The 27,954-nt window shown below is 33.3% G+C and overlaps 1 protein-coding gene across 1 annotated transcript in view; it reads left to right on the forward strand.

Moving 5' to 3' along the window:
- The window catches only part of PPIP5K2 (diphosphoinositol pentakisphosphate kinase 2), a 119,249-nt gene that overhangs the window by 34,045 nt on the left and 57,250 nt on the right, over window positions 1-27,954 (forward strand). Inside the window, exons 5-13 of the mRNA XM_074201414.1 lie at window positions 2,711-2,796; window positions 4,661-4,815; window positions 5,149-5,250; window positions 16,791-16,952; window positions 18,709-18,830; window positions 21,998-22,099; window positions 23,066-23,152; window positions 23,723-23,798; window positions 23,890-23,999. Of these exons, the coding sequence (XP_074057515.1) occupies window positions 2,711-2,796; window positions 4,661-4,815; window positions 5,149-5,250; window positions 16,791-16,952; window positions 18,709-18,830; window positions 21,998-22,099; window positions 23,066-23,152; window positions 23,723-23,798; window positions 23,890-23,999 (1,002 nt within the window). The remainder of the gene's footprint in view (window positions 1-2,710; window positions 2,797-4,660; window positions 4,816-5,148; window positions 5,251-16,790; window positions 16,953-18,708; window positions 18,831-21,997; window positions 22,100-23,065; window positions 23,153-23,722; window positions 23,799-23,889; window positions 24,000-27,954) is intronic.

A 27,954-nucleotide genomic window follows, 5' to 3' on the forward strand; every position in this document is an offset into this window, starting at 1 on the left:
CAATCCTGATCTCAGACAAAGCAAAAGCAAAAATAGATCTCATTAACAGGGATAAGGATGGAAACTAATCTTAAAAGATACCATTGGCAATGAAGTTATGTCATTATTAAACTTTTATCCTCCTAGTAGTGTAACTTCCAAATTCTTAGAGGAGAAACTGAATGAATTACAAGGAGACATAGATAGCAAAATTTTAATAATGGGGAAACCTCAACCTCCCTCTCTCAGAATTAGATAAATCTAACCACAAAATAAACAAGAAGGAAGTTAAGAAGGTGAATATACTCTTAGAAAACCTAGATTTGATAGACCTGGAGAAAACTGAATGGGAATAGAAAAGAATATACCCTTTCCTCTATATGACTCCTGTACGAAAATGGCCATGTGCTAGGGCATAAAAACCTTAACAATCACAATCAAATGCAGAAAGGCAGAAATAATAAATATATAATTTTCAGATCATGATGCAATAAAAATTACATGTAATAAAGTACTATGGAAAGATTAACCAGAAATTAATTGGAAGCTAAATAACAATTTTAACGATGAAGTGGATCAAACAATTCATAGAAATAATCAATCATTTCATCCAAGAAAATGATAACAATGAGACATCATATAAAAGATTTATAAGATCAATGGTTTTCTTGCTTTCAATTTTATTAATACCTTGATTTTCTCTAATTTGTTCTTTTTTCTAGCTTTTTTCAGGTACATACTCAATTCATTGATCTGCTTTTCTCTGTTTTATTTATATAAGCATTTAGGTATAAAATTTCCCCAAAAATCTACTTTGGCTGCACCTTATAAATTTGTACAAGATTTAGACATAAAGGGTGATACCATAGACCAGTTAACAGATAAAAATATACTCTTACCTGTCAGATCTGTGGAAAATGGAGAAATTTATGACCAAACAAAAAATAGAGCACATTATAAATTACAAAAAAAATAGGTGACTTTGACCATATTGCATTATAAAGTTTTTGCACTAATAAAACCAATGCTGCCAAAATTATAAGGAAAACAGAAAGCCGGGAAACAATTTTCACAGCTGGGATTCTAATAAGGGTCTCATTTCTAAAATATATAGTGAATTGCATCAAATTTGTAAGATTACCAGGCATTCCCCAATCGATAAATAGTCAAAAGATATGAACAGGCAGTTTTCAAATGAAGAAATTAAAGTTATATATAATCATGAAAAAATGCTCCTAATCATTACTGATTAAAGAAATGCAAATTAAAACAACATTTAGGTACCACCTTACACCTATCAAATTAACTAAGATCACAAAAGGGGAAAATGATCAGTGTTGAAGTGGTTGTGGGAGGATTGGAACATTAATGCAACGTTGGTAAAGTTGTGAAATGATTGAACCATTCTAGAGAGTAATATAGAACTATGCCCAAAGAGCAATAAATTTGATCATAATCTTTGACCCAATACTATGCCTATATGTTCCAGAATATTGATAGCTACTCTTTTTGTAGTGGCAAAGAATTGGAAATTGAAGGGATGCCCATCATTTGGCTGAGCAAATTATGGTATATGAATGGTCAGACTCTAGTGAAGCATGGAATGAATCACAAGATAACATTGTACACATTACAAACAATATTGTTAGTTGATCAACCTTGATGGATGCAACTCATCTCAGATGTTCAGAGAGCCAGGACAACCCTAGGAGTCCTGCTATGGACAATGCTATCCAAATCCAGAAGAAGAAAAACAAAAAGCCCCTACAGAATCTGAATGAATGCTATATTCACTTTCTAAAAATTTCTCCTGGTTTTTTTTTTTTCTTAACCCTTAATCCTAATTCCTCAAACAGAAAATGACTAATCATGAAACGTGTTAAATGAAAACATATGTGTACAATATTCACCAGATTATTCGCTGCTGAGCAGAGTGGGGATGGGAAGGGAGGATGGAAGTAAACTTTGTACCTTAAAAATAGGTATATGTATATATGTATGTGGATGAATGTTGAAAAACTTTAATAACATGTAAGTGGAAAAGTAAAATATCAATTGATAAAAAAAAACAATAGGCATCTGGATGCATAAGAGATGGTATGTCAGTCCTAGAGTGAGGAGGACCTGAGGTCAAATTTGACCTCAGACACTTACCATCTGTATGGCCCTGAAAAATCACTTAACCCTATTTGCCTCACTTCTTCATCTGTAAAATGAGATGTAGAAAGAAATGGAAAACAACTAGTATCTCTAGTATCTCTGCCAAGAAAACCTCCAATGCAGGCAAGATGGGTAGGTCATAACTGAAATGACTCAGCAAAATAAAGATCCTTTCTATCTCTAAATGGTTATAATGAACCTAACTATAGTTCTGTGACTTTTCCCACTACATTAGAACTTAAACAATTGTTCTTAAACATAAAGAAACCTGTATTTAAAAAAATTTTATATTGTATTTTGAATTGTTGATTTTATTTGACTAAAATCCTCCTTTGATACTCTTGTCATTTACCAGCATCCTGCTTTCCATTTTTTCTTCTTTAGTCTTTAAGTTATTAAAATTTAGCTATTAGTACTTTCTCTCCAAACTAATATAATATTATTCATGGTGCATAATTTTGAAACTCTCAGAAAAAATGACTTAATGATAATTTCTCCATTAATCAACAGTGCTTTTTATTACTTCTGTTGGGCTTATGAAAATATGAAAGTATTTTTTCCTTTTCCTTAGGAGAGAAGTATATAGTATTCTTCAAGCTGAAGGTATTTTACTTCCTCGTTATGCAATTTTAAACCGAGATCCAAATAATCCTCAAGGTAAGAGAATTTTGTCATGAGCAAGTTGTTCCTTTGTACCCAGCATGCCACATCAGTTAATGTAGTCACAGGAGAATTCAGCCATCCAACTGAATGAATCTTCATACTAGTTTCAAATCATTGTTTTGACACTTTGTGGGGCTGGGGTGGGGGGTATTTAGAATAAGGGTCAACAACTACTTAATTTCTCACTTCCATGCTCAGAATAAATTTGAAGATTTGATGGTTCTCAAGAAAGGCACTGGATGATGATCATCATAGACTTTCAGTTGGTCATAATTGGTAGCAATGGTTAATCCTGCCCTGAGGATAGGAATACTCCAGAAAGCTCTGCTAGGTACATGATTCCCTCAAAGACCAAGGCCTGTGACTGTAAGTCACAGCCCTTTTCCTCTTCCACCTGGCAGAGTGAAGTTTTTCCAAAAGTTTATACTTCAGTAACAGACTTGTGGTTCCCTCAAAGGTTATTTTGCCACTTATTTACAACTTGGTTATTTGCACTTATCCTTTATTAAGCACTCTATGCACTTATTTCATTTCACTAATTAAACTCCAATTGTTATTTGAATCGCTTTCTAAAACTTTAAAATAACTCATTGCTGTAACAATCTATGATATTACAGAATTAGCAATGATATACACATGCCTCCAGTTAAAACCTGATCAGATATGAATACTTAAGTATAAATATGCTGGATATGCATATATCCTCTGGTATGTATTGTATCATCACCTTCCCTGAGGATTTACATCAGACTTTTTTTTTCTTAGAATATATTTATTTCTATTAAGAGCTTTAACTAACAGACTGCCTTCTGTGGGGGGGGGAGCAAAATCGGGGAAAATTGTAAAATTCAAAATAAATAAATAAAGACTTTTTTTTAAAAAGGATTTTTAATGACTTAATTGAAGTTAATTCCAGTCCCGAGGATGAAAGCCAATCTCAGTATTTAAAATTAAAAACTGCTTCTGTAGTTTCTTGGGACTTCAGTGTGATATTTGTTATAAAACAGTGAAATAGACACAAGGAAGAGTGAAAAAAATCAAAACTAGAAGTCACATAGTAAAAAGGATTTAATTAGAAGTTTTGTAGTCTATTACTGCAATAAAAACTTAAATGTTTCTTTTGAGATACTTTGTTGTACTTAAAATTTTGTCATGCTTTACATTGTTTCAGTCATTTGAAGGACTCAATACTTGTAGCCTCAAAGTTGACAGGCTTGTAGAAGGGGAAAAGGACCTTAATTTTTCTAAGTAATTTAAAAATTGTACTATTTTGTGTGATATATGAAATTAGCAGAGATTATTTGCATTTTCATTTAGAGTAACTCTTCTGTACACCTTTATTTGGTGCCAAATTACCAAGCTGTTTCACTGCACTCATCCCTCCTAATTTCCTTTGCAACAACAAAAATTCTGATGGGAATATTGCATCCTAAAATTGATGTACATTTCTCTTTACAAAACTTTTTTTTTAATTGAAATGAGCAAACCCATAACTGCTTCTTTTTTAGATCACTAGTGGCTTCTTCATTTTAATTTTATAACGTTCTCTAATATGTGTATAATCTTAAATTTTACTTATGACCTTTTCTTCAGCATATTATTTAAGTATTTTATTACTTCATTAGCCTGAAATTTTTTCAGAAATCCAATTTCAGCATTCTGAAATCTGTACAGGTACTTTATTGTTTTGTTTTATTTTTGAGCACACTCATGTGTTGCTTTATTAATAAAGTTTTCTCATGTGTAAAACGAGAATCATTTTGACCAACCAGGATGGTTCTGACGTAAAAAAGATCATTTGTATGAAAGAATTTAACCAAAAAAGTTACATATCTTTATTTTATCATTGGTATTATAGAATGCAATCTAATTGAAGGGGAAGATCATGTAGAAGTAAATGGAGAAGTTTTCCAAAAGCCATTTGTAGAAAAACCCCTCAGTGCTGAGGATCACAATGTTTACATTTATTACCCAACATCTGCTGGAGGTGGAAGTCAAAGGCTCTTTAGGAAGGTAGGACTCTGATATCCTTGTTGACAAATATTTTTGGAGTTTGCTTGTAGTATATATTTTTAACATGGCCTACTATAATTCTATCCCATATAATTAAAATTACCAAATAAAATAATGATAAAATTGAGTTCTGTGAGAAACTTATAAAGTTGATACTTTAATAAATTACTCTGATAAAATTTGATAGTATTTAAGTTAATACTTAGCTACCAAATGTTGATAATTGAAAAAGATTTTTAAGGAACTATAAGGAAAAAAAGAGAGAATATTGAATTAGAAAGAATGGAAAGCACTCTTCCAGAAATTATTTGATAGAAACTTTTTTTATTTTAGATTGGAAGCAGAAGTAGTGTTTACTCCCCGGAAAGCTCAGTGAGAAAAACAGGTTCATACATTTATGAGGAGTTCATGCCTACAGATGGCACTGATGTTAAGGTAAGATTGACTAAAAGATGGGTATTGGTATTGTACCTTTATCTAAGTGCTTTAGGAAGTAGACTGTATTTCATAAATTAACCACTAGGGAAAATATTAGTAAATGTGAACATTTAGGCATAAAAACCTAATTTATTACAGATGTGTTTAAAAAGTAGATTTTTCAGTGTTCTCTTTGTTTCTAAGAATTCTAAATTTAATTAGTTGCAAAATATTTTTTAAATATAAAATAGGGCAGAAAAAAAGAGGATTCCATGTAAAATTACATATTTGTTATATCCAGCTTGATTTTTAAGCATATTATACATTCAACATGTTAATTTCACAGAGTTGTTCCCTTCTCTTTTTTTGGCAACCCATAACTATCTTCTTCTCCATTTTAGAAAATATAGTCATTCTGCTTGAAACAAATAAACAAGTGAAGCAAAACACATTTGCCGTATCCAAAAATGTATATCTTATTTTGATTTTTAATTCATTACTTCTCTGTCAGATAGGTTGTATTTTTGTGGCCTTTTAAAAATTATCAAATGATATAAGCTTTCCTAATTTTTATTTTGCATCATGTAAGTAGATTTACATACACTTGATCTAACATCAGAATTTAAAGTTAAAAAATTCTTAATTTTACCTGATAAGTTCTGAAAATTGAACTTAAATTAAGTCATGCTTTAAATATTTGTCAAATGTTTGCTTTTAAATCAAACAATTCCTTTTTTGGTGCTAGTAATACTCTTGACAATTTGTTTTCTAAAAAGTAATTTCCATATAGAGATTTCTCACTTTTTTATTCAAAAATACATTTTTGCATGAGACAAGTTAAGATTTGCTTATAGATAGTGTCTAAATCATGAGCAGCAAATGTACCCAAAGTTTCTTTTTTCTTTTTTTTAGCTAAATTCTTTGGGACTCTTCCCATAGAAGCAATGTTTTTATAAGGTTGACAGTTATCAGTATAACCTACAAAAACCTGTATTGTTACTGTGTTCTAATACTCTACTAATGTATAAACCATATAGCAGTGTTTCTGTGAAGAAAATGCATTCATATTTTCATCTTGGCTACCCTATAGTGTCCATCTTTGCCTGTGGTAGTGGGGTCAAGGAAAGGCCTCCTGCAGAAGGTGGGATTTGAGCTGAGTTTTGAGGGGAAACCTGGAGGCAGAGGTAAGAAGAAAGATCATTCTAGGCCCTAGAGAGGGAGTTCAGTTTTGGATATGTTGAGTTTGAAATGTTTATGGGACATCCAACTCAAAATGTCCAAGAAGCAGCGAGGGATTCAGTCTTAGAACTTGGGAGACAAGGACTTGATATCTAAATCTGACAGTCATCAACATAGAGATGAAAATTGAATTCTTTGGAGTTTATGAGATCACCAAGACAACCAGGAGGGAGAAGAGAAGATCCAGGACAGATACCTAAAAGGCATCCATATTAAGTGGGAATCATCTCGTTGAAGATTCAGCAAAGGAGACTGGGGTGGGGGGGGGGCAAAGAAAACATTCAGATGGGTAGGTGGAGAACCAGGAGAGAGAGAAGTATCATAAAACCTAAAGAGAAGATGAATTTTCTAGAAAAAGGAGAACAGGAGTAATATTAAATTTTGCAGAGGTCAGGAAGAATGACTAGTCAGAAGAGGTCATTAAGGCCATTTATAGTCCTTTAAATACCAGTAAGAAGTAATTAGGAGACCATTGATAACTTTGAAGAGAGAAATTTTGGTTGAATGATAAATTTGGAAAACAAATTGAAAAGGATTTATAATAGAGTGTGAAGAGAGGAAGTATAGATACTAGATTATGCATAAGCAGCTTTCTCAAGGACTTTGAAAGGGAAAAAAACTCTCTGTCAAGGGTTTTTTATTTGGTTTAAGGGTGAACAGGTTTTAAGACATGAACATATTTGTAGACATTTGGGAACTGCATATTTAGATAGGGATGTGGTGCCTAGAGACAGAGTTTCCAAATATTAATAATCAGTTTATTAACTGAGCTAGCCAATAATCAGCAAATTGGTGACCAGTGGTTTCAGTAACCAAACATGCCAAGGGAGATTCTGAAACACCTTAAATCAAGAGTGTAACTTCTGTCAGGGACTCCCCTGACAAGTGAAACTCAAACTTGATTAGTTGACATTTAATGAAGGAGATGAGTTGGAAACCTTTCAGTTATCATATCATTGAGAGAGAGATGTCAACAGAGAATGTCATGAGTTCCCTTCAGCAAATTAGGTCTCCTGACCAACTAAGTTATCTCTGGCTCAGTAGCATTTCTTGATGATCCTACTTGGAATCAGACTCAGAATAATATCAGTTATAGTTCTGTAAGATTTTATATCAGCAAATTTCACTAATGATGCCTGAGGATGGTTATAAACTACTCTTATGTTACAATAAATTAGCAAATAAAATTCATCAGGTCTTCAAAAAAAATTACAAAAGAGACTTTATTCCTTTTTACTACTATGTCTCAAAATCAGATTAAAACTTATTCTGATGTAAAAAGGCTGTCATTGGGGCAGTTAGGTGGTGTAACTGGATAGAGCACTGGCCCTGGAGTCAGGAGAACCTGAGTTCAAATATGACTGTAGACAGTTAATAGTCACTAGCTGTGTGTCCTTGGGAAAAACATTTAACCCCGCTGCCTTGCAAACCATCCCCCCCCCAAAAAAAAAATGACTGGTAAAAATTACCATTGCATATAGTTGGCAAAACAAATAAATAAAATGGAATTTAATAAAGTAATAACATTCTGTAAGTTTGTGACTATATGATTGATAGCTATAAAACTTGACTGAGAGATATCTTTTATTCAACCCTTAAAGCAAATAAATATTTTAGACTGGAATTTGTTAAGACTTACATTACTTGCCCCTTGGCCTCTCTCTGATTCCTGCGGAGCCAGCCCCGACCAGAAATTCAGCATGTCGATTTTGAAGATCATTGCAAGTGAGATCTTTGACTCTTGTGGAAACCCCACCGTTGAAGTTGATCTCTACACTTCAAAAGGTCTCTTCAGAGCTGCTGTGCCCAGTGGGGCTTCTACTGGCATCCATGAAGCCCTGGAGCTCCAAGACAATGATAAGACCCGATATATGGGGAAAGGTGTCTCAAAAGTGGCTGAGCACAAAACTATTGCCCCGACCCTGATCAGCAAGAAATTGAATGTTGTGGAGCAGGAGAAGATTGACAAATTGATGATAGAGATGGATGGTTCTGAGAATAAATCTAAATTTGGAGCAAATGCTATATTGGGAGTGTCTCTGGCTGTTTGTAAGGCTGGGGCTGCAGAAAAAGGTGTCTCCTTGTTCCGCCATATTGCTGATCTTGCAGGCAATGAAGAAGTCATCCTGCCAGTTCCAGCCTTCAATGTAATCAATGGTGGCTCCCATGCTGGTAACAAGCTAGCAATGCAAGAGTTCATGATCCTCCCTGTTGGAGCATCAAACTTCAAGGACACCCTGCGAATTGGAGCTGATGTCTACCACAACCTGAAGAATGTGATTAAGAAGAAATATGGACAGGATGCCCCCAATGTAGGAAATTAAGGTGGCTTTGCACCTAACATCCTGGAGAGTAAAGAAGCTCTTGAGCTGCTGAAGGAAGCGATTGACAAGACTGGCTATATTGACAAGGTTGTAATTGGCATGGATGTTGCTGCCTCTGAATTCTTCCGGTCTGGGAAATATGACTTGGACTTCAAGTCTCCTGATGATCCCAGCAGATACATCTCACCTGCTGAGCCAGGACTAATCTGAGAACAGTCACTTGGCTGTATCCACAGTGGGTGGTAGAGTTCCAACACAGCAGGTGAGAGAACTCCAGCATATGGCTAGACATCGATCTGGTCAGCTCCACTGGTTTGAAAGACTAGAGTTGCAAGCCCTGTATTTTCAGTGGAATCTCTTGTGTTTCCAGTTGAGTCCCCTCCCCCTCATTCTTGTAGGAGAAAGTGATTCTTCCACACAATAACAGCCCCCCTCCCCAACCCCACATCCCCAAGCTCAGGTATGAGCAAGAGATTGAATATTAAGGAGATTAACTAATGGTACAGCCCAAGGGCTTAGCCCATATTGTTTGCATCCTGCTGTACCTCCCCAGTGGCCTAGGCCTAGGCAGTGGGCCACTAATCAAGGTCACACACTCCAGAGAAAGTGTCTTGCATCCCCTACTGCTGGATCTACTTAGAGTTACTAAGCCCAGTAAGCAAAGCCTCTAGGGATTTCAGTAAAGGTCTGTGAACCAGCCTCTCCCCCAAGGGAGATCCTAAGAAAATGAAGAAAAGCCAGCAGAAGGTGGGGAGGTCCATTGAAAGTTACCTAGAAGACAGATCCTAACTCAGAGGAGATCTAGAACGTCTGAGGAGAATATGAATTGATTTCTAACCCATAAGGACTTGTTAGAAGAGATCAAGAAGAAGTTTAAAAATCAATTGAAAAAATTGGGAAAAGAAACACAAGAGAAAATGAACACTTTGCAAGAGAAAATTATCATCTTGAAACAAGAAAATGAAAATATAATTGGACAAGTGCAAAAAAAAATAATTCTCTCAAAACCACAATTGGGCAGTTGGAAAACTCCTTCAAAAATAGAATTGGTCAATTGGAAAAGGAGGTTCAAAAGGTAAATGAAGAAAATTTCTCCTCTAAAAAAAAAGATTGAAATCTGTGGAAACTAATAATTTCATGAGACAACAAGAATTTGTTAAATAAAACCAAAAAAAAAAGGAAAAATAGAAGAAAATGTAAAATGGCCAAAACAACTGACCTAGAGAATAGATCTAGGAGATAGAATTTAGGAGTCAGTGGGTTTCCTGAAAACACTGAGGATAAAGCCTGGACAAGAAACCTCAGGATATCGTGAAGGAAAAATGCGCTGATATCATGGAACCAGGGGACAAAATAGTTACTGAAAAAATGCATTGATTCCCTCCTGAAAGGGAACCCAAAATGAAAACACCAAGGAATATTGTGGCCAGATTCCAGAACTATCAGATAAAAGAGAAAACCCTGCAAGCAGGCAGAAAGAAACAGTTAAAATGCCAAGGAGCCACAGTAAGGATTACATAGGACCAGACTGCATCAATATTAAGGGATCAAAGAGCCTGGAATATGATATTCTGAAGAGCAAGGGGAATTGGAATGTAGCCAAGGATTCACCATCCAGCAAAACTGAGCCTTCTCTTCCAGGGGAAAAGTTGAACATTTAACAAAATAGGAGACTTCCAGCTTTTCCTGATGAAAAGACCAGAGTTAAATAGAAAATTTGGACTTCAAGCCAGAACCTCAAGAGATACATGAAAAGCTAAAAAAGGGAAAAGGAAAAAAAAAACTGTTATCCATTAAGATGAAACTGGCTATATCCCCACTTGGAAGAAAGATTCTCAAAACTCTTGAGAATTGTAACTATTAGAGAATATATTTAGCCAGAAGTAATGGACATTCAGGACTTGTCCCTAGCTCTGACAGAATGATTTAAAAACAATATCTCCTTTTAAAAGGAGGAACAGTAAAGAGACAGGAAGATGGAGGAGATTGAAGGAGATTGAATAGGGTAAATTGCACTACATGAAGAGGTGCAAGGGACCTATTGCAATATGAGGGAAGAAGGGAGGAGGTGAGAACTGCCTGAATCTTACTCTAATCAGATTTGGCTCAAAAAAGGTTTAACATATACACACTCAGTTAACTTTAGAAATGTATCTTACCTTTCAAGTATTAAGAAGAGAAAGGGGGAGGGATAGGAAAAGAGGAACTGACAGAAGTAAGAGAAGGAAGAAGGGGCAAAGGGAAAAGGGAAAGAAAGGGGAGGGGGTTGGATATAAGGGGACAGACACAGTGAAGGAGGTAGTATTCAGAAGCAAAATATTAGGGAAAATTGATAAGAAAAAAGGGGAAAATAAAAACAGGGAAGATAGCATGGAGGGCAATAAAGCATTAGTAATTATAGCTTTGAATGTGAATGAGATGAACTGTCATAATACATAAGCGAATAACCAAGTGGTTTAAAAACCCAAATCCTGCAATATGCTGCTTTCAAAAAACTCATTTGAAGTAGAGAGATAAATAAAGATAAAAGGTTGGAGCAGAATATATTTTACTTCAGCTGGAGTGAAAAAGGCAGGGGTAGCAATCCTTATCTCAGACAAAGCAGCTGCAAAAATAGTTCTCATTAAAATAGGTAAGGAAGCAAGCTTTATCTTCCTAAAAGGTACCACAGACAATGAAGCAATGTCAATAGTAAACATGTATGCACCAAGTTGTATAGCATCCAGCTTCTTAAAGAAGCTGAATGAATTACAGGAAGACATATACAGCAAAGTTCTACTGATGAGAGACCTTAACCTCGCTCTCAGAATTAGATAAATCTAATCACAAAATAAACAAGAAGGAAGTTAAGGAGGTAAGTAGAATATTTTAGAAAACCTAGACATGATAGACCTTTGGAGAAAATTGATGGGGATAGAATGGGGGGTACTTTTTTCCTGCACTTGACACCTACACAGAAATTGACCATGTAACTTACTCTAGGGCATAAAAACCTCATAATCAGACGCAGGGTGGCAGAAATAGTAAATACTTCCTTCTCAGACCATAATGCAATAAAAATCACATGCAATAATGAACCATAGAGAGCTAGACCTAAAACTAATTGGAAACTAAATAACCTCGTTTTAAAGAATGAATGGACCAAACAATAAATTATAGATAGAATTAATGATTTCATCCTAGCCAATGACAATAAGACAACATAACAAAACTTATGAGATATAGCCAAGGCAGTTATTAGGGGATATATTATATCTTCAAATGCTTACATGAATAAATTCGAGAAAGAGGAAATCAATGAACTAAGCATGTAACTAAAACAATTAGAGAAAGAACAAATAAAACCCCCCAATTAAATGCCAAATTAGAAATTCTAAAAGTGAAAAGAGAAATTAATAAAATTGAAAGCAAGAAAACTATTACACTAATAAATAAAACCAAGAGTTGCTTTTATTAAAAAAATATATAATAGATAAACTTTTGATTAATTTAATTAAAAAAGGAAGAAGAAAACCAAATTACAAGTATCACAAATCACAAGTATCACAATATTACAGAAATTACAAGTATCACAAATGAAAAAGGTGAACTCACCACCAGTGAGGAGGAAATTAAAGTAATAATTCAGAATTATTTTGCCCAGCTGAATGCCAATAAATTTGATAATCTAAGGGAAACGGATAAATGTTTACAAAAATATAAGTTGTTCAGTTTAAATGAAGAGGAAATTAAATACCTAAATAACCCTATCTCAGAAAAAGAAATTAACAAGCCACCAATGAACTCCCTAAGAAAAAAATTTCCAGGGTCAGATGGATTGACAAGTGAATTCTATCAAATAATTCAAGGCACAGTTAGTTCCAATTTTATATAAACACTTTGGGAAAATGGGTGAAGATGGAACTCTGTTTAGCTCCTTCTATGACACCAGTATGGTACTGATACCTAAAACAGGAAGAGTCAAAACAAAGAAAATTATAGACCAATTTCCCTAATGAATATGGATGCAAAAATCTTAAATAAAATCTTAGCAAAGCAGTTACAGCAAGTTATCACTATGATAATACACTTCGACAATGCAGGGTTGGTTCAATATTAGGAAAACTGTCAGTATAATTAACAATATCAATAACAAACCTAACAAAAATCATATGATTATCTCAATAGATGCTGAAAAAGCCTTTGGCAAAATACAGCACCCATTCCTGCTAAAAACACTAGAGAATGTAGGCATAAATGGATTGTTCCTTAGAATAATAAACAGTATCTATCTGAAACCATCAACATGCATTATATGCAATTGGGATAAGCTAGAGGCATTCCCAATAAATTTGCAGTGAAACAAGGATAACTGTTATCACCACTAACTATTCAATATTGTATTAGAAATGTTACCTTCAGCAATAAGAGAAGAAAAAGAAATTGAAGGAATTAGAATTGGAAAGGAAGAAACAAAACTCTCACTCTTTACAAATGACATGATGGATTACCTAGAGAACCCTAAAAACCTACTAGAAACAATTAGCAACTTTAGCAAAGTCATAGGATATAAAATAATCCGTCATAAATTCTCAGTGTTTCTATATATTACTAGCAAAATACAGGAGCAAGAACTAGAAAAAGAAATCTCATTTAAAATAATGTAGGATAATATAAATACTTGGAAGTCTACCTGCCAATGCAGACTCAGAAACTCTATGAAAATAACTATGAAATACTTTTAACACAAATAAAATCACATTTAAATAACTGGGCAAATCAACTGCTCGCGGACAGGCCAAGCTAATATAATAAAAATGACAATTCTACCTAAATTAAACCTACTTATTTAGTGCCTTCCCAATCAAACTTGCAAAAAAAATTACTTTAATGAACTAGAAAAAATTGTAACTAAATTTATGTCAGAAACAAAAAGTTGAGAATATCAAGGGATTTAATGAAAAAAGTACAAAAGAGGGTGGCTTAGCCTTACCAGATCTAAAATTATATTATAAAACATCAGTCATCAAAACTTTCTGGTATTGGCTAAGAAATAGTGGTGGATCAGTAGAATAGACGAGGTACAAAAGAGACAGCAGGAAATAATTAAAACAATATGTTGTTTGATAAACCCCAAGAGCCCCACTTCTGGGATAAGAACTTGCTCCTCAATTAAAAACTATTGGAGAAAATTAGAAAATAGTATGGCAGAAACTTGGATTAGACCAGTATCTCCCACCCTATTCCAAGATGAGATTAAACTAGGTGCAGGATTTAGATATAACAGATAATATAAGCAAACTAGGAGAACAAGGGCTTGTTTATCTGTCATATCTATGGAAAGGGGAGCAGTTTATAGCCAGGGAAAAGATAGAGAACATCATTTAAAACAAACTGGATAATTTTGATTACATTAAATTCAAAAGCTTTTGCATAAACAAAACCACTAACCAAGATTAAAAGAAATGTAGTAAATTGGGAAATAATTTGCAACTAGTGTTTCTGACAAAGGAGTCACCATTCCCCTGGTTGACAAATGATCAAAGGATATACAGAGGCAATATGCAGATGAGGAAATCAAAGCTATCCATAAACATATGAAAAATTGCTCTAAATCATTACTGATTGGAGGAATGCAAATTAAAGCATCTCTGGGGTACCACTGCACTCCTTTCAGATTGGCCAATATGATCAGAAAGGACAATGATCAATTTTGGAGGGGATATGGGAAATTTGGGACACTGATGCATTGTTGTTGGAGCTGTGACTTGATCCAGCCTTTCTGGAGAACAATTTGGAGTTATGCCCAAAGGGCAATAAAAATGCATACCCTGTGATCCAGCAGTACCACTACTGGGTCTATACCCTAAAGAGATCATGAAAAAGGGTAAAGCATCACATGTACAAAATATTCATGGCAGCTTTGTGTTGGCCAAGAATTGGAAATGGTGGGGATTTTCATCAGTTTTGGAATGGCTGAACAAATTGTGGTATTATAGTACCTTATGAAACATTGTTCTGTTAGTAACCAGGATGTATGGGATTTCAGAGAAGCCTGGAAAGACTTGTATGAATTGGTTGTGAGTGAGATGAGGAGAACCAGAAGAACCCCTAACAGCAACATGGTGATGATGATCAATTTTAGTGGACTTACTCATTCAATTAGTGCAATAATCAGGGACAATTTTAGGATATCTGTGACAGAGAATAACATCTGTACCCAGAGAAAGAATTGTGGAGTCTAAACAAAGACCAAAGATTATCTTCAATTTTTAAAAAAAGTTTTCTTATGTACTACATAATTTTGCTATCTCTAATATTTTATTTTTTCCCTCAAGGATATGTTTTTTTCTCAACACATTCAGTTTTGATCAGTGCATAGCATGGAAACAATGTAAAGATTATCAGATTACCTTCTGTGGGGGGGGTGAGAGAAAAAAAAATGTAAAATTCAAAACCTTACCGAAAAAATGATAGGTAAAAACTACCATAGGGTATAATTGAAACACAAATTAAATATTTATGTAATTAAATAAAAAAAGATTTCAGATGACTACAGAAAAGCTCTAAGGAGCCAGATCAGGTGCTGACAGGCTGTGACTCCCTTTCCCCAAGCTAGCATTTGCCTTGTAGCTCACTGAGAAATTAGGAAATGTTTATAATGAGTTGGGATTGAATCTTTTTCTTTTATATTTCTAGTCCAACTAAAATTAAATCTCAATCCCAATTAACTTCAAAGTGTTCATCTTCTATATTTCTAAAGTTTTTTTTTAATTATATCAGTTTAACAGTTCTATAACTCAAGAGAATCAAAGAAGAGTTTTTTTTTCTAAACTATTTCTGATACAATGATTTATCGCATTTCTACTATTTTTATTCAGCTAACAGACTGACAGACTGGGCTCACTTGACTTCAGATAGTTACCAAATTTCCTGATCCATTCATTTTCCCAATACTTTGTATTAATATCAAATAGTAAAGACCTTACTTTCATGTCTTATAAGTAACAATTGAAAGAAGTAAGATGGTAAGAAGTAAGAAAAAAGGGGTAACATAACAGCTGTCTTAAAGTACTTGAAAGGGTCTCATGTCGAAGAGGTATTAGACTGAATTTTGAGTGACTTTAGGGCACATATAGGCACAGTAGGCAAAAACTCCAAAGAGGCAGATTTGGGCTTGATGTCATAAAGAAAAAAAAATCATAATTAGAGCTATCCATAAGTAGAATGGATTGCCTCCAGAGGTACTGTTATTCCTCACTCAAAATCTTTGTGCAAAAACTTCATAACTAGTTATTGGGTGGTTGTAGGGGGCTGTTCTCTTTTAAATGTCTAAATTGGATTGAATGACCACTGAAACACTTCCATCTTTGAAATTTTATAATACTATGGTCTCCTTTTTACATGTGAAGTAACTAAGGCTCAGGTTAAAAGATTTATTCATAGTCACATAGGAAATAATGTCAGAGACAGGATGCAAAGTCCAGATTTCCACTGATCCTGTGTACATTTTCCATTAGGAACTAGAAAGAATTTAATATATAAGAAACAGTAAAGAATCCTTCAGGTTCAGTATCAGGATATTGGATAATAGTCTAGAGATGTTCCCCACTTGACTGAATAATCATCAGTAGAATAAGGAGAGAAGGAAAATGTGGAAGTTTCCCCCTTTCCCCAAATACTAGCTTATCAGAAAGAGAAATAGGAGGGCAAAGTGAGAAAATCTGAAGTGTTGTCCTTAGAATCGTGTATTTAGCCATTTGGATGTTTATGTAGGAAGCCTAGGTATATAAATCAAGGAATTCCTTGTTTCGCTTGTTTTTGTGTTTTTTTTTTTAAGTTACTTTACTTTTACTTTTACTTTTATTGTTAGATTAGCTATCAGGCTTTCCTGGTACATTTATCATTTCAGAGGAATGTCTGTTGTGTAGGGAGCAGCTGTTCTGTGGTAGTTTTTGTTATTGACTGTTTCTATAAATTTGTTATCCACTGACTTTTTACTAATATTTTCTAAAGGTATACACAGTAGGTCCAGATTATGCCCATGCTGAAGCACGGAAATCTCCTGCACTTGATGGCAAAGTAGAACGGGATAGTGAAGGAAAGGAAGTCAGATATCCCGTTATCCTCAATGCTAGAGAGAAGCTAATTGCTTGGAAAGTCTGCCTTGCATTTAAGGTAAAATGAAATAAAGTATTGAAAAACATGTAGATTCTCAACTCAAGAAGGATTTTGGAATAACACTTTGAATCAGAGTTGTAAATGATAACATAAATTGAAAATTTATACTTCACCCATGAATAATATACCTGATATTTCAAAAGTTCTTTGTAATGTTTTCAATTTCTTTATGTCTTTTTATTTCTATGTTTCATTCAAACCTTATTAACTTGGACCCCTCTCAGTTCTTCATGATGCTCTGGGTAGGATTTGGACTTAAATTTGTATTTTCTAAGCAAATAATTAGCCTAAGTAGAAAATTTTGAAATTTTTCATTCTGCCATTTCAGCAACAATTTTTCATTTGTTATGCTGAGGACATACTATTGTAGCTTTATATAAATATACCTGTATTCTTAAGATTACAAAAGATACTTTGACTTAAAGTATGCCACACTTAGATGAAATTTGATCCTGTAATGTGGAAGAACAGAAAATTCCTCTCCTCAGAATAAACTCATGCTTTTCTATCTATTTTAGTTCCCCAAGGTAATTATGACATGATCACATCAGGTGTTTTATTTCCCTTTGGATAAAATTCTCACTTGCTTTCTGCAGATCATATGAAGAAACTGAAGGCATTTAGATTATAGAAAATCAGACTCAAGGACAACATGGTAGCTTCAAGTATTTTAAGAGCTGTGATCTGGAAGAGAGAGACTATAATTCTACTTAATCTCAAAGGGCAGAACTGTGAACAATAGGTAGAATTTGCAAATGAGCAGAGATAGTGTAAAAAAACCAAAATATCCTAACAATTAGAACTTTATAAAAATTGTGCATGCTGTCTCAGTAGATAATGAGTTCTTCCAGGATATCTCCAAACAAAAGCTAGATAGACCACTTATTGAATAGTCTTTTTCAACCGTGCTTTAGACTAAAGTCCCTCCTAAGTTTAAAATTCTATAACTTTATGCTATAACAGGCAAATAAGATGGTAAAAAGCCTAGAAATCATTTCATATAAGGATTAGTTAAGGAAACTGAGAATATTTAGTCTAGAGAAGAGATCACCTGGTATGAAATGGGAAAGGAAATGATTAGCCACCTTCAAGTGTTTTAAGAGGCTATCATGTGAAACAAGAATTATATTTGTTCTGCTTGTCCCTAGTAAGCTAGAAGTTACAAAGACATAACTTTGTAGTTTAACATAACACATTTGCTAGCAATTTAATTCTTTTCAGAAGAGGAATTGAATGATTTAGTAGATAGTGCATTCTCTTAGCTTCTGAATCCCCTTCCAACTTTGAAATTCCATAAAATGCTGCTCATCTTGAGATTTGTTACTTGGAAAATTTCTTCTTTTTAGTTAACATTAAATAAATGTTTGCTATTTTTGACTCTGGTCAGCATGCTCTTTAAAAATAGATAAAAGAAAAACTTTCAGTAAAAATTTTAAAATATTTCCTATTTAACTTTTCCTAGCCCAAACAAGCTTTAAGGTTAATTATTCTACCTTCAGTAGTGTATATGCAAGCGTAAAATTCAGTCACGTATTACTTTAGCTGATCTAAATTTTGTATAAGCATTTTTTCCCCTAATATGGCAAGTAAATAATTTTATGAATTATATTTGAGCATTCAGTACTTGTTATGCTATCATAAGACTTTGAACTTACAGAAATAAAAGGTAGAAATCTGCTACTAATGACAATGTTTCTGTTTATTATTAGAATTATAATATTTGAGCTCAGAGTTTTAAATTTAATTTTAATAGCAAACGGTTTGTGGCTTTGATTTGTTACGTGCCAATGGACAATCCTATGTCTGTGATGTCAATGGCTTCAGTTTTGTGAAGAATTCTATGAAATATTATGATGACTGTGCAAAAATACTTGGGTAAGAATGTGTTGCATTTTCATTCCTCCCTTCCCCCCCCTTAAATATAACTGTTACAGTATACTACCATTTATTCAGTTAGCTAATAATTAGAAAACTCAAATAACAAGAATGAATTTTGGCATATTGTAGTTATAATTGATCTTCATAACAGTTATTCTGAGATTCTGTAAGATATAGGACTACTTGAATAATGAAATTTCAGTCATACAGCATAGATTTAATATGAAATACTTCTTATTTTCTTTCAATTCATTAAATTTTTAATTCAATTAAGTAAAATTCAGTATCTGCTATGTGAAGAAAAGAAACTTCTAGGAACTTCTCAACACATTATCATCTGACTTCTGTCTTTATTGCTCCACTAAAACCCTCCCAAGTCTCCAGTTATCTGTTTTGTGAAATACTGTTTTGTTTTGTTTTTTCCCTGATTCTTCTTTATCTCTCTAATCCATTTGACATTGTTGATTTCTCCCTTCTTCTGGTGACTTACTCTCTTCCTTCAGTTTTCTTGTCTTTGCTCCTTTAGGATCATTCACATCTTGCCACTTATATGTAAGTATACAGAGAGACTTTTACTTCCTGTCCTGTAAGCTGTGTTTCCTTTAATTCATCTATGGCTTGCCTTGTCTCTTTCCTAGACCCGCTTCTCTATTTTCTTCATAATCTCATCAGTTTCCCTGGATCCAGGTATAGTCTGTTCAAAGGACTTACAGATTTTCATATCCAGCTTTCTCCTGAATGTCAACAGAATCCATTACCAACTGCTTATTAGACTTTTCAACTAGTCTGTCCCTTAGACTTCTTAAACCCAGCATATCCAAAACAATTATCTTTTCCCTTTAACCATTCCCCACCATTGCCCAATTCTTTATTTCTGTCTTAGACATTACCATCCTATCATTTTCTCTAGACTATACCTACCTCAAGCTAGTTGGATAGTTCAATTTTTAGATTGAGAGATTCAGTTTCTGTTCTTCTTTAGTTTTTTTTTTTGTTGTTGTTGTTTAGTTGTTTTTCAGTCATGTTTAATTCTTTGTGGCCCCTCTTGGGATTTTCTTGGCAAAGATTTGGAGTGGTTTTGCTTTTTTGCTATTTGTTTGGAGACAAACCATGTTATGATGAGGAAACTGAGATAAATATTGGTTAAATGACTTGCTCAGCTAGTGTTTAAGGCAGGAGTTGAACTCAGGAAGAGTTTTCTGACTCCAGATTTTATGCTCTATTTACTTTGCTACTTCACTGTGCTACAGGGAACATTTATTGGTCAATAAAAGATTTCTACAACATGGAAATGATACAACACTTGGTTCAGGTATATGCAGCTCCCTTCATCTCATCGAGGGAGCTATCTTCTTAGCAGCTCAGGATATTGTGATTCTCTTGGACCTTGAACCAACTCTAGAAATCATTAATCAACTTGGAAGCCACAAACTGGTGATTAGAACTTTATGGACCAGTCAGTTTTCAGGGAAAATTTCCTTGCCTTTTAAGGGGGAAAAAAAAAATAAACGAAATTCCACCCTAGCCTAATGGAAGAACACTTAAAGTTATTGTTCCTATTTAACCTAGTTTAACTACTTTGCAGTAATAACTTCTTCTCTTCTCCTTCCAAACCCTTTAATCAGTTGTGAAGTTTTGTAGATTCTAGTTATATAACTTTTTCATTTAACTCATATTTCCATTTCTGGTTGCCACCTTAATTCTGGTATTCATCATCTCTCATTTGAACTGGCTGTTGCCTTTTCTTTCCTTATCAACTAAATTGCTGGAGGGGGGGAACATCCTTACTTCACTCTTCTCAGGCCTCTTCATTTCTTATATCTAGCTTCTGATCTACTCATTTAACTCAATGATTTAGTCTCTGTGAAGTTTACCAGTGACCTCTTAATTAAGACCAGAATGGCATCACTATTAGGGTCAAGGTACAATGTGTCCATATGTGGTTATTCAGACCATTACGAGCTCAAAAGACTCTATCACAAAGTGGGCATGAATAGTCCATATGAATAATTCAAGTGGAGATGAGATACCTACAAATTCGCACATTTCACATTTCTTTTGAGCTACTGCAAGTCTTTGCTGCTCATAGAATACAGTACCTTTTTTGATGCAGGCACCCCCAGTCCTTTTGCCATTATCTCCTATGTCTCATAATCAATTCCAAAATGAACAACAAAAAGAAAATCACTCTGTGATTTTGATGAAAGGAAAATAATAGGCATTTTATAAATGCTAAACAAATTAATTATTTAATTGGAAATTCCTTCTCACTGATGCAGAATGGTAACTTAGAGTCTTAGAAAGTTACCTGGATAGCTGAGAGTTTGTGACTCACCCAAAGTTATACAGGAAATTAGGGTAGTCCTCTAACTACTAATCCATGCTATTTGTTATATGTAAGTTAAATATGTTTAATAAAGACAAATAAAATTCATTAAGAAGCATATCTTTAATATCAAGCTTTCGAATCTTACAAAAACCAAGATATTTATAAAATATAGTTTTCAATTATTTGCAATGTTCAAAATTATATAGTGTACTAATATATACTGTTCAGTTATTTTTTTAATTTTTAATACTTTCAGATGCCATTTTGACTAAGAATGAAACCAGTAAGTGCAAAATTTGGAATAGCTTTTATGAGTTGACAGTGAACTGAGATCATTTTTTTAACACTTAGAATAAGTAGCCAGTGATTTATAAATTGTCATAAAAAAATCAGATAATCCTGATTAAATATTGGTTTTATTAATAATTATTGTGTAAATCAGTATGCACATGGAATATGAGATGGAAAAATAAAAAAGTATTCCTTCCCTTCCCTCTATTCTCCCTCAAACTTTTCAACTTATAAGATTTATATACAGTACAGTAAGAATAGATTCCTAGTTGCCCAGGTATAATGTTGTTTCTCCAATCTCACATCTCCAACTGCCTTTCAGAAATCTCAAATTTGATATACAGTATATCTTAAGCTAAGTTAGTTTAAACTATATATCTTAAAAAAACAGTATTTTGGGAAGCCAATTTCTCAAATATTGAAGACTTCTGGAAGTGACAGCTTGATAAGACAGCTTGTCTTTAGAATCTTGACATTTTTATACTATTCTAGGTCCAATTTTCAGACATAAATATATTGTTTTATTTTGTCATTTTTTTTAAAGCAACATTATAATGCGAGAGCTTGCTCCACAATTTCATATCCCCTGGTCAATACCACTAGAAGCTGAAGATATCCCAATTGTACCAACCACATCTGGAACTATGTAAGTTTTTTTAATTAATTATTGTTTCCCCAGCATTAATTTGAATTGTCACAATGAAAATGAAGATATCAAAGTTAAAAGTTGAAGCTCCTTCTGAGGTTTTTAAATGTGAAGGTTCAAAATTCTGTGGTTCCATGACAAAATGGCGTAGTGGATAGAGTACTTGGACTTGGATTCAGGAACGTCTAGATTAAAAACCTGAATTTTGACAAATATCACATTAGATAGTGACCATGTATAAGTTGTACAACTTCTGAGATCCATCCTCATCTTTGAAATCGGGATGATGATAATAATCTATAGCTTCTTGTTGACATTCAAATGAGACTATATATGATCTCTTTTTGAACTAGCACTTTATAGATATCAACTATTTTGTGAAAATATTAAATATTATGAAATTCATAGTTGATATTCTTATTGTTTTAGAGCAAAGGGTAGATGGTGATTAGAGGGTTAAAACAAATCAGTTACTCTGGCTAAATATTTTGTTGTTATTGTAGAGTATATTGGGCAAGAATGTTTTGAGTATATTGATCAGGAGACTTTAGAAAGTCTCATAGAACATCCATAATACAATGAATTTGACTTTTTAAACTTGGTATATAGCATTTGCAAAACTTTTTTCTTTGTCTACTAAACTTGTGAATTTTATTGTTATTCAGGTAAAATTGCAAACTCTCAAGTAAAACTTTTCTTTAACCTTCAAAACACATGTGAATTCTCAATATCTTCCTCTTCTTGAGAAATCACTTCATTGGAAGGACAAAAGTAGTAGTCTTGTTTACCTTTGTCTCATTTTCTTTAAGTAATTTTCAGATTTATTGAGAATCATTTCCCACTTTAACATTTGAAACTCTACATACGTGTATGTAGAGTTTCAAATGTTATATTTCTATATATCTAAATGTTATCTAAAGCTAAATTTTAGATTTGTGAAACTTGACACATATTTTTCTCTTTCAGGATGGAACTTAGGTGTGTTATAGCGGTTATACGTCATGGGGATCGAACACCAAAGCAGAAAATGAAAATGGAAGTGAGACACCAAAAGTAAGTCATAAATTATTTCCCACACTCAAGACTCTTTAAAGAGAGTAATTGACATTTATTTCTTATTTAGTGCTATGCTGACCAACTTTCCTACAGATTCTCTAAAATTATATTTACATAAAACTTTATTTTTATCAGAATCGGAAAAAGAAATGGGAAATATTCACAAGTGATTGAGAAACAATCTCTATTTAGTTTCATCCTTTATTACCAAAGTATTGTTAAACTTGCTCCTCCTTTTTCTTATTATCCTCAGTGTTTTGTGAGAATAAACAGATGTGAAAGTTTCTGCAGTTTGTCTTTGTAGTGTTGGGAGATAATAAAATATGAAAATTTGAAGATTCAAGTAGAATTGCTCAAGCAGTCATTTTTTTATGTAACAACCTCAGTTTAGAGACTGTTTAGGGATTGTTTAAATCTTCCATATTATAAGACATTTGATGTCCATCATGAAAGAATTTCCTAAATACTAGTTGGATGAACATTAAAGAGGGCATACATTTTATCAAATGAAAAGTAGACTTTTTTTTTATTGTTCAACTAATAATATTCTTTGCTTTCTCTTAAAAGATTTTTTGATCTTTTTGAAAACTGTGATGGATATAAAACTGGGAAATTAAAGCTGAAAAAACCAAAGCAATTACAGGCAAGTTTATTTGACCTTTTTTTCTAGTCTTGTAATTTACATAACAAATGTTACATAAATATCCATTTATATGCCTTAATTTATTTTGTAGGAAGTGTTGGATATTGCTCGACAACTTTTAATAGAACTGGGACAAAATAATGATTCTGAAATTGAAGAAAGTAAATCAAAACTTGAACAATTAAAAACTGTATTGGAGATGTGAGTATCTTTAGAATTGGAATTTCAGAAAATCTTTCTCAACCTTATTGTTTTGTCCTTTTTTTTCCATGAGTATGTGTGTTTGTGTGTAAATGTAATAAGAAAATAATTTTCCTCTTGGAAAAAATGTTGGAGTGTTGAAATAGAAATATTTCTTCTGTAGTATTCTTAATTTACATAAGAAATTAAGAGATCAATTCAAGTGTGAGCTTTCTTTTGTATAATAAAGAAGATTGGCTATTAAGTTCAGGGAATCATAGATGTAAAAACTGGAAGGGAGTTGAAAGACAGCTAGTCCAAAGTCACCATTTTACTTATAAAGAAACTGAGACCCAGAGCGGAGAATTTACTTGCTCAAGGTTGCACTGGTAGTAAGTGCCAGTCTGGTTTAAAACCTAAGACATCTGGTATTTTTTATATTGCATCATGAATTTGCTAAGATAAAACTGTTTTATCCTGATCAATCAAGTACAGATTTCAGGAAGACTTTACTTAACTAAAATATGAATAAATTAATAAACCACAAAATAGTTCATCAAGTCTTCACATTAGAATGCTTTTTTTTAAAGTACATAATAGAATTCTACATATAACTCTTAGAACTTCCTTGCTTATCTCTTCGTACTTCTAAAATTTCTATTGTCCTCTATGCATTTAAAAAAAATTTATGGTGCCCTTTTTTGGCAACACTATTGTTTTCTTTAAAAAAAAAAGGAAAGAAAGAAAGATAAAAATTTTAATAAGAAGCAATAGTTAAGTAAAACAAATCTTGTACCTTGTGTCTTTCTCTTTTTTAACAGGAAATATATAATCACATGCTTCATCTTAGATCCTTTGGAGATCCCTTTCGTTTGTCATATCATTGATTAGAGTTCTTAAGTATTTCAAAGTTTTTTCTTTACATTGCATTGATTGCTGTCTTTATATAAATTGTTCACCTAATTTTGCCTGTTTCACTTTCTATCATTTCATATTTCCCAGGATTAATTGAAATTATATCTTTTTCATGTCTCATAGCATATGAATATAATATTCTAATGGATTCTTTCTACAATTTGTTCAGACATTCCTTAGTTATCAAAGAAAAAATGAAAGAAACCCCTTTACAGGGGCAGCTAGGTGGCGCAGTGGATAGAGTACCTGCCCTGGAGTCAGGAGTACCTTAGTTCAAATCTGATCTCAGACACTTAATAATTACCTAGCTGTGTGGCCTTGGACAAGCCACTTAACCCCATTGCCTTGCAAAAAAGAAAGGAAGGGAGGGAGGGAGGGGGAGAGAGAGAGAGAGAGAGAGAGAGAGAGAGAGAGAGAGAGAGAGAGAGAGAGAGAAACAAACAAACCCCCTAACATTTTGGTTCTTCGGGGAGAGGGAAGGATTCCTGTATGTTACTATCCCTAGCTTATTTTATTGAATTTTATGTGTTTCTGTTAACTCCCAGAATTCCCTTTGAAGAATTAAAGTTCTGAAAGAAAATTTGTTTCTTCTTTCCCATTAGAATTTATACATTTTATCATATAGCTCCTTCCAGTTGTTCAAATAAATTTGCTTTTCTTGGCTTGTCTGGATCTTATGATTGTATTTCACATTTCCTATTCCAACCTAGTCTTTTTTCTCATAAATACTTTGAAATTCTCTTTTTCACTTAGTTTCCATTTTCCTTCCCATAAGATTAAACTTTTTTAGAATAACTTTTCAGAAACAAAAGTTCTTCTTGACCTCAAGTCCTTATCCTTTGCTTTTTATGCTTCCTTGATTTCTAAATTGCTGTTGCTGGATATTTTAGATATTTTTTATTTTTTCATAAGAGCTCTGAATTTTGATTTTTTTTCTTTGAGGGTTACTTTCAGGAGGAAACTTGTGGATGCTTTCTGTCATGATTTTACACTCTGGCTAATAGATCTGAATAGTTTTCAGAAATTTATTATTTTGTGAAGTATATTAAGTAATATTCTTTTCAGAAAAATCCTTTGATTCTTAAATGTCTCTTTCAGTTTTTCAGGTTTTCTATATCATGGTCTTAAATTTTATTTTTTTTTTCAATCTACAGATTTTTTTCTAGTATTTTTTGCTTTCTAATGAATTTTTTTTATTTATTCTAGTTTGTAGAGAATTGATTACCTTGGTAATATTTACTACTTTCTCTTATCTAAATTGTTCGTTTGCTTTCCAGTTCTTTCTCAGAGACTTCATTTCATTTTTTATTTCATTCTTCTACATATTCAGGTAGTCCTTGTGGAAAATTCATTTTTTTTTTCTCTTTGAATCTACTTATAGTTGATTTGGAGTTGTTTTCCATCCATTGTGAGGGTTCTTTTGTATTTAATAATTTTCGTTCTGGTTGTTGTTTATTTTGCCTTATTCATCTCTCAGCCTAAGTTCTTTAATCAGAGTTTTGTGCTAGGCCCAAGTTCATCTTCCCCATCCATTTTTGGTTGAGTTAATAGGCCCTGCATTTCCTGGTCCTGGGTTCCTTAGATTCCTGAAATGATCTTCACCTCTTAGATCCAGGGTTCAGCCCTCTTAGACCTTTGAGCTTTAGAGTCCTGATTCTTCAGGGTTCTCTCTGATGTCTCAGAACAGAGTATTATTGTCCTCCAAATCCTTGGGCCTAAGGTACCCCAGTCTGAATGCTGTTCACTGCCCACTGCCATTCCCCAGGACTTCCAAGGCTGCTATCAGGCCATGCTGGAAATTTTGCCTTTATCTGGCTTTGCCTGCCAGATCTCACTTTGTTATTGCCCTCAGATTTCTAAATAACTTTTTGTGTAGATATAGGATAGAAGTCACCATAAATCACATTCACTTTCTTATTTGGTCAGATTAGAACTTCAGAGTTTTTGCTTAAAGTAAGAGGAGAGGATCTTAGCACTGTCTTCAACCAGAAATTTCCAGAAATCTAGCTTTATAGTTCTTTTACACTCTTTTTATCTTATCTGAAAAATATTTTTTTGAAGTGGTTATAACAAACAAAGCATTCATTATTCAAGGTGTTGGGAATACAAAAAAAGAAATGCATAAATCCTTTTCTAAGAAACCTTCAATCTAATAAATGTATAGAGAATAAAAAAATTTCAGTAAGATTACTACAAGACTGTCTTATAGTGAGGACTCAGGTGGTGAACATAAATTTGTAGACTTTATATGACCAGCATTCATGACTTTCTTTAGTTTGTTCACTTGAGTAGATGTCGGGAGAGGACAGTGATAGGTTTAAGGTTAAGGTTAGTAGGATGCGGGAAAAGCTGAAACAGTTGATAGATTGAGAAAATAAGGAGGAATTGAGTATCATGGACCACTTTGGTAGTCTGGTGAAACCCTTGGTTGGATTCCTTCTCAGACTAATGTTTTCAAATACCTAAAATAAAATGTATAAGATTTTTTAAAAAAGAAACCACTGAAATACAGTTATCAAAATATTTTTTTAAAAGCAGGTTCACACACTCTAGGTTGTTAACCTTTGGGCTAAAAAGTCATTTGATATCTTATTTTTCAAAATACTTTACCTTTGGAGATGGTAAATTCAATGACATTTTTTTAAAAAGGACAGACAATACAGTTATTATATTTCTAATAATTTTTGATTTTCAGTTCCAAATTTTCTCCCTCTCTGCTCCCTCTCATCACCCATTGAGAAGGCAAGGGGGGAACCATTGCACATGTGTATACATATACATATACATATACATGTTTAGCCATCTCTGAAAGAAAGAAATTATTTAGCATATTTTTAATCTTTGATAAGGTCAACAGGTTGTAAACACAAGGGAAGGAGACTTCTATTTGGGATTTAAATACTAAATATTAATCATATATTTCTAAGCAATATTTTCCTATTTGTTCTTTTGATATTAACTTTTTATTTGAACAACAGCTAAAGACCACATCCTAGCAATTTTATCAGTTGTCCAGTTATTATTGATCATTTTTAATTTTTGCAGTTTGGGGTTATATTAA

This window comes from Macrotis lagotis, chromosome X (genome assembly GCF_037893015.1).
Source record: "Macrotis lagotis isolate mMagLag1 chromosome X, bilby.v1.9.chrom.fasta, whole genome shotgun sequence".
Lineage (NCBI taxonomy): Eukaryota > Metazoa > Chordata > Mammalia > Peramelemorphia > Peramelidae > Macrotis > Macrotis lagotis.